Source organism: Garra rufa, chromosome 4, assembly GCF_049309525.1.
Source record: "Garra rufa chromosome 4, GarRuf1.0, whole genome shotgun sequence".
NCBI lineage: Eukaryota > Metazoa > Chordata > Actinopteri > Cypriniformes > Cyprinidae > Garra > Garra rufa.
Genome location: NC_133364.1, coordinates 7,247,138 through 7,255,174, shown reverse-complemented (window position 1 = coordinate 7,255,174; position 8,037 = coordinate 7,247,138). Strand labels below are relative to the sequence as shown.

General features: G+C 33.7%; 1 protein-coding gene across 1 annotated transcript in view; it reads right to left on the bottom strand.

Moving 5' to 3' along the window:
- Positions 1-2,470: 2,470 nt before the first annotated feature.
- ahcyl2b (adenosylhomocysteinase like 2b) overlaps positions 2,471-8,037 on the bottom strand; it is a 30,978-nt gene continuing 25,411 nt past the window's right edge. Inside the window, exons 12-17 of the mRNA XM_073838559.1 lie at positions 7,059-7,153; positions 6,873-6,971; positions 5,807-5,875; positions 5,423-5,501; positions 3,924-4,044; positions 2,471-3,834 (exon numbers count right to left, since the gene is read on the bottom strand). Of these exons, the coding sequence (XP_073694660.1) occupies positions 3,828-3,834; positions 3,924-4,044; positions 5,423-5,501; positions 5,807-5,875; positions 6,873-6,971; positions 7,059-7,153 (470 nt within the window). The 3' untranslated portion in view covers positions 2,471-3,827. The remainder of the gene's footprint in view (positions 3,835-3,923; positions 4,045-5,422; positions 5,502-5,806; positions 5,876-6,872; positions 6,972-7,058; positions 7,154-8,037) is intronic.

Genomic DNA, 8,037 nt, shown 5'->3' with positions numbered 1-8,037 from the left:
TAATTTTCCATTTTTATTGATTAACTTGATGTACTAAAATAACAAAAAATATTAATACAAAAATGAATACAAAATAAAATGAAAACAAAAAATAAAAACTTTAAAAAAAAAGTTTTAAACATCCCACTGTAAAATAGGGAATTTGTGCTCTTTATTGTAAATTATTCTTGGTATTAAAAAAACATTAAAAAGTCAAACATGCATGTGATAACCTACTTGAGAATCGATCTGTTCTGACAAAACAAAACAAAAATAATAATACCGCAGTCGTTAATACCTGCAAAAAATGTTTACATTTGTGATTTTTATTTTTGTTCTTCATGATTACAGATTATTGCTCATCTACCATCACTTGCAATATTTAAACATTGTTGACAACTCATCATTAGACTTTCTTATTTGTAGTGATTTACAATAAACATACAATGTTTTAGCTTCTTTGTGTCCACGCTCATTCTCAGTAAGAGGTGCTGGTGTTGATCCCATGCGCTCCACGTGGTTATAAAAGCATCCGGAAAAATCCCAGGCCTGGGTCCACCGTCTACTGCCACACAGCAGCAGCAAAGCATCTGTTTGTGCACACGAGCCCCTTTAAACACATTGTAATGCACACGCACACACGTATCCTCGCAAATCAAAATAAAATTAAGACAACGGGTTGAACACATTTGAACAAGACGTACACTAATTGATGTGCTTTAGTACAAAGATTGTGTGTTCAGCAGATAAAGACAGTGGATGCAAACGTGACAGGAGGGTTACTGAGGAGATACGGGGTATCAATACATTTACAATTTTTAATACTAACGTAGACTCTCTGGACACACACTACAAGAGCAGCACATACTAACAATGTAAGAACAATCATTTAACCCACCTTGTGTTTGTAGGGAAAGCAAATGTTTGGTAGAAAATTGAACACTGTTATATGCCTTTAGGGTTTTGTAAAGTTGATAAGCAGCCTACAGTTTAAAAAGGTCCCAGGAACTGTAATAATTTGTTTTATAAGAGCCCAAAGTATACTTCGGTTTTTATACTGTGTGCTAAAGCATGTGTGGCGTGAATAAAGAAAGAATGCAGCCCAATTTTCCTAACCATGCACAATTTTTTTTGCATTAGTTTGTCCACAAGTTGGAAAACCTGGAAGCGGGGCAAAACCCTGGTCATGGGATAAAATAAATAAGGTAACTTCGACTTTTACAATCCTAAGAAAATGTCTCAATTGCAAGAGACAAAAAAAAAAAAAGTCAGATTGACAGATTTAAAATGTACAATTCTGAGAAAAGACTCAATTGTTTGATGTTAACTCTAAATAGTGAGATAAAATGTACTATTCAAAAGACAGTGTTGTGATATAAAAGTTGCCATAAAGAGAAATAAAAGTCAAAATTGGGAGATAAAAGAATCTGAATCTCAGAAGGAGTTTATATATCTCTGTGAAAAATCTGAAAAATTATTTGCAATACTGAGAAAAAGATATATAAACCCGTAATTGTAAGAAGTCTGAATTGTGAGATATGAAGTTGGTATTATCTTGCAGCTCTGTATAAAAAAGCAAATTCGGAATTGCAAGGTGAGTTGCGAGTTTATATCTCACAATTTAAAGTCCAAAATGTGAGATGTTAACTCAGAATTATGAGATAAATTAACAAGTCAAAAGACAAAAGCATTAAAGAATAGAATCTCAGAATGAGTTTATTTCTCACTGAAAAATCTGAGAAATAATTTGCAATCCTAAATCTGAATTGCGAGATACAAAGTCGTAATTACCTTGCAAAATGTAAGGTATAAACTCACTATTCTGATAAGTTGCAATTGTGAGAAAAGAAAATCAGAATTGTAAGATAAAAAGTCACAATTACCTCCCAATTTTGCTAAAACAGAATAAAAAAAAATTAACTAAAACTTAATTCTGAGAAAAAAAGTCTGAATTGTAAGATGCAAATTCAAAACGGCAAGTTTATATCTCATAATTCACAGAAAAAAAAGTCACAATTAATTATGAATATTCTGTGATTGAAACGGGCTTCCATAGGAAATGCCCGAGCCACTGTTTCATAGTTGGAAAAGAAACAGAGGAGACAGAACAAGAACAGCAATAAACTACTGGAAACTACAGCAAAAACAATAAATGCCAGCACTGATCGTGTGAGGGGATTTAAAGATACCTGCAATGCCAGGTAAATGCAAAAATATTTTCATCACTCTTAACTTTTAGAGAAAAGGCGCAGATACTGGACAAGTATGAATCTTTCTAGTGTGCACATGTTCACGCATGCTGTCAAATGGAGTACTTTGAATGGCTGTGCATTCAACTGTGCATAAAAAAATGAAATATACGTTGGGCAGGACGATTAGCGGAAAATCCTTGCACTGCAAGATAGCTAATCAACTACACGACACAGACATTCATGTGAGACGGTCCTGAGCGAAGGAAAGTGACGCCACATTAAACAGGAAACGGACAATGTCATTTTGATTCCCTTTATGACAAACACAGATGGCAAAGAGAAGATAAATATCTGCCATAAAGATGTTCAGAAGTGTAGTAAAATAAAGGTCCCAATTTTATTATATTTGAATATCCCAGTCACAAAGGCAGCTTTTGCTCCACAGGCCTGCAAACAGGAAAACTATCCTCCGAAATGAGTACACAGTTGGTCTTGGCTTCAGTTCACACACATTTTTCTCCCATTGTGTTCCAGACTAAATCTGCAGAGGACCTGGAAAGAAACTCGGTACCGGATTAACTGTACATTTGGTATCTCATTGATATAAGCTCTACTTCACAGTATATAAAACAAGGGTTTCATTAAATTTCATATTACACTAGAGTATCTCATAACATTTAATTGCTTATTTTTTATAATGACAGAGGATGAGTTCATAGGAACAAAAGATGATGGCAGAAGAAAACGTAAAAAAACTAAACAAAAAAAACAATTTGTATAAATATCTTAATATACACCCCTGTGATTACACAGCCTGACGAGTTTCAGCAATAACGTGGATAGATTGCGCACAGTTTGAGCGTTTCGATCTCAAACATCAATACTGGCGTTCTTGGAAACGGTGTGAAAGGAGCGTGTTGCGTTTGAAAGGGAAATTTGCAATGCTAATGCCTCAGCCAATGAGATTCCAGTCTGAGTGAACGGAGGGGATAAGCCCCGCCCCCGAATCGTTCACAATCCAGTTAAATTTCAACAGCTTTCATTTAGAACCGAGAACGCAAAAAAGTTAAAATTTGCTGTAAAAATTAATACAAGTTTTAAAAAACAAACAACAACGAAAGAATTTGAATAGTGTGATCAACTAAAAGAACGATTTTAACCCCTGCGGCCAACCGTAATTCTGTCCCACCCCCCGTATTATATAAAGAGAGAAAAAAAAAAATCACATGTAGAAAACAAGAGAACAGGACAACATGGCATGTCCATGACTAAATCATCAGGTATGATCAAACTTTTTTTTTTTTTCCTTTACCGGAACTTTTAATTAAACGATAAAAGATTTCTAAATGGATTACGTACAACTAACACATGAAGCTAAGAAAAGATGAAATGGTGAAATCTCCATGAAAACGTCGCTAGGTTGCACCACTGGCAGTAGCAGCTCATAAAAGGTTAGCTATGTTATTCTAGCGTAAAATAAATAAACACTGCCGTAGCGATAATTAGCCACGCCCTTCACCCCCAACCAATCAGATCAGGGCTTTTCCCTCCCCTCCAAATGCAGGCTGTGACACACAGCTCCCTCTCGCCTTAGTCTGTATGAATTATGGAGTCTTGGTAATTTCTTTAGTCTTCGTTTCCCATCTGTGAATGGGTCTAGTACCTAAAAATAAAACATTGTACGAAATTGTTAAACATTTTAAAAACATCAGGAGTTTTTAAATCATTACGGGTTATCAAGCAGCTGCTGACCTGTAGTAGTTTGGCTTAAAGGGTCCGTTCTTGTTTAGGCCGAGGTATTTGGCCTGTTCATCAGACAGTTCAGTCAAATGTGCATCAAAAGTAGGGAGATGAAGGCTGGCCACGTACTCATCTGCAGAAAAAGCAGATTAGCATTTATTCTTTACTCATTTAAGGCACATTTGAAGAATTGTGCATCAAGAAAAGTCAGATCTTGATTGACTGTTTATGATTTAGCACCATATTTATATGTATGCATTACATATATACAATAATATTTTGAAATATTATTATAAACTAGAATAACTTTGTTAATTTGAATGTATTTTAAAATGTAATTTATTCCTGTGATCAAAGCTGAATTTTATGCATCATTCAATCTTCAATGTCACATGATCCTTCAGAAATTATTATAATATGCTGATTTGGTATATAATAGATATAAATAACAGAAATCTAACATTCACTGAACAAAAAATAATAATAAAATATAATACATACTATAAAATATATATTGATGATTAATGATAAAAGTTAAAAATATATTTTATAAACATAACAAATGTCTATCTATGCTGTTATTTTTGAACAATTTAATGCATTGTAATGCATATATATATCAATATATATAAATGTATCATATAATCTTTGGTAAAAAAAAAAAAAAAAAAAACTGGTTTCACTTCATTAAAAATATTCATTAGAGGAATCAAAATGTACACAGATACAACATAACTGGCTCACAAACTTTTTGAATAATTCAAAAATCAAATTTTGCAAACAAAAAGCTATTTAAATATTAATACTGTACTTCTGATGCAAATATTCAAAGAAACAAGGAAACTTGCCTCTAATCAGAAAAGCAAGCCCACGTGGGAAATTCATGTCACACAAAACTTGAATGACTCAATTTCACCCACAAAATGTCACAGAGCAATGGTAAACGGTGTGACTATAATTTAAATCACTATAATCAGTTACTCATATATTTCCACCTCGTCTTAAAGAGGTAGTTTAGAATTCAACCTCTCATTTATTTTTTTGCATCTGTGAGCGTGAGCTGCAGGTTTGGAAGGAAAAGCTGAAGAGCAGTGTAGAGGATGAGAGATCGGGGAGGGAGAAGTGACAGAACGGCGCAGTCTGCAGTGAGAAGTGGCAGCCGTTTGTGACAGCATGACCTATTTTCAGCTGTCTGTTGCTCCTCAGGGTCTGCACAGGATCCCACATGGCTAAACTCTCTACAACGCGTGCCACAGAAAACACTGAATCTTTCAACAGGCTGAAAACATCCGTGTATGGCGCAAATTAAACCAATTACACCCCTAAATTACCATAATATTAACACAACATTTGAGAGTTTAACATGAAAGCTAGGTTTACTGAATGTGACGCTTGTTTTAGTGGAAGATAAGCAGCACAGAACTCTCAAATAGTTTTAGGTCATGCATAATCATGCATTTAGACATGGCATTTTTTATGCACATGCATGTATTTATATTAATGCATCATACCCATTTTTTTAGGCAGCAGGTAGACGTCCTGTTTGTAGCGGCCTTCAGGAGCATTGTACAGCTCTATCAGAGCCAGCGCCTGGGGAAAAAGGAGCAAGAAATCAGTCACCATGACAACAGCAAGGCTGTGTGACACGCGCACACACACACACACACACACACACACACACACACACACACACACACACACACACACACACACACACACACACACACACACACACACACACTTTAAGTGCCTGAGGTTCATACTCTCACACAGACTGAGAAACCAATTCTCTGATTGGACTATTAAGTAAATTCTCCTTGCATGCAAACAAAAGCACATTATCCATTTAATAAAGTCCTTTTCTGTAATATTTCAAACTTTTATACTCGTATCACCTGGGTAGTCGCAGTGATGGACAGCACAAAGGTAGGAACAGTGGAGCAGCTCAGGTTAAGGAGGCGACCCTGGAAATATATACATCATTTGGATTGGACAAAACATTCAAATTTTAAACAATCTGTTTTCAGTTACATTTTAATCTTAACTTCCCCCTTTATAATGCCCTTATAATTAGTCACTGGTAAAATAAATAAGCCTTGCCTACAGGAAGATATATTGCAGATATTTAGCCACACTATATATATAAAACAAATCTATTTACATGCATAAATACATTTATGTATAGACATTCATTCCAACATAACAGGGTTTTTAAAAAATACAATAAAGCTACTGTTTAGCTACTTGCCAAGGCTTCTTTTCTCATTTTCAAAAATACAAAAATAACTAAAAGCAAAATAAAAAAATAAACTAATAACTACAATAACTATAAACAATAAAACAAGCTATAAAACAAAAACCAATTAAAATGAAAAAAAAAAATACAATGCAAATGTATAAAACTTTAACTAAAAATAAAATGAAAATGGAAAATATCAAAATAAAACACAAAATCAAAATATTAATAAAACTGTTGCAGTTTATTTACTTATTATACTAAAATAACACTGCAATGTAACTGTGATTAAATTAAGACATTTTAAAGATGTATTTCACAGTCCTTACAGTTTTTCACCATTTAGCACAATGCAAACAGAAGATTACAATCCTGCATAATTTACTATTTAACTGCAAAATAATCATAAAAGGCGCAGTACTACCTAAAGTTAGTTGATAAAGAGACATGCATGAAATGAATGTGAAAAAAAGAATGTTAAAAATAGTTATTAATTGCAATAAGGTCCAAAAAAGAACAACACATCTTAAGTGAATATAAACATTTCACAAAAAAACTGGTTGTGCATTTCATTATAAAAATAGCACTGCAGATTTCCCACAGAATTCTGGACATTACTACCACAAATTCAGTCATTTAATTTAAAAAATAAATAAATAGTGAAATCCTAGTGGGACTGACTTTAATCCAAGTATTCTTAAAGCAATATTTCCAATTTCTCTAACCTCTGCCAGCAGCACTATTCTCTTTCCATCCGGCCAGATCACATGATCCACCTGCGACCTCACCCGCTCCCAGGTTAGTTCAGGGGTTCGCAGACTGGCCTGAAAAATTTAGAAGATTGTCAACTTTCAGACATTTATTTACATATACACGTGTGAATGCACTACGGGTTAGAGCAGTTTCCTCACCACATCAATCTCAGTGTTGGAGTGGCCCATGTTGCAGACAATACAGCCGTTCTTCATGCGGTCCATGTACTCTCTTACTACCACGTTTTTATTGCCTGCGGGCACCACACACAACAAGAGTGAGATGAATGCGAATGAGAAACCCTAAAAGCTTCTTGGTTTATACTGATCAGAAATGACTCGAAGCGCCACACAATCCCGAAGAACCTCATTCTCCAGCTGTCTTTCCCCACAGAACTACTAAATGAATCCAAAGAAGTCAAAACGCAATCACTCCTGCAAGTAATTTCATCCACATGAGCAACACAGCTGCCTGCAGATTGAACTGGGATTTAGGTTTGATTCTTTAAATGTCCTGTTCATACTATATCTTACACAAGAACGGCTAGAAATTGGTCTACGATTAAAACTGCTGTCAAACTACATTTAATTGAAATTCAAGACTGACTGCAGGCATAATTACTTGAAGTCTATACAAGTCTCATATGTAATTAACTTTAGGAAGAGCAATCTATGCCAAAATCACTGTGCTAATGACAAGTGCATTTGCATGGTGCAGTGAGGCTCAGAATGCAGTTATAAAGACAATAAACTGTGCTCAGTTATATAACAGTATATCATTTTGAGACGGTGCAGTGTCTGCTTAACACTAGCTGATAGCCTTCATAACCTCATTTAAAAATGTTAAAAGAACAGTTATTTTCTAAATAAAAACTATTTAAAATAAAATAGTTATTAATATGACTAATAATAATAGTAATAATAATAGTAATAATAATAATAATGAGTAAAAATCTTAATAACATATCAAAAATTATTTTTAAACATGCAAAAATTTATTTTATAAAGTGATTTAAAACATAATATATGTAAAATACATAATAATAATAAAATAAATTATTAGATTTTAAATTACCTTCATAACATCATTTAAAAATATTTTTAAAATAATTCTTTAAAATGTATTTTTAAAAATGTA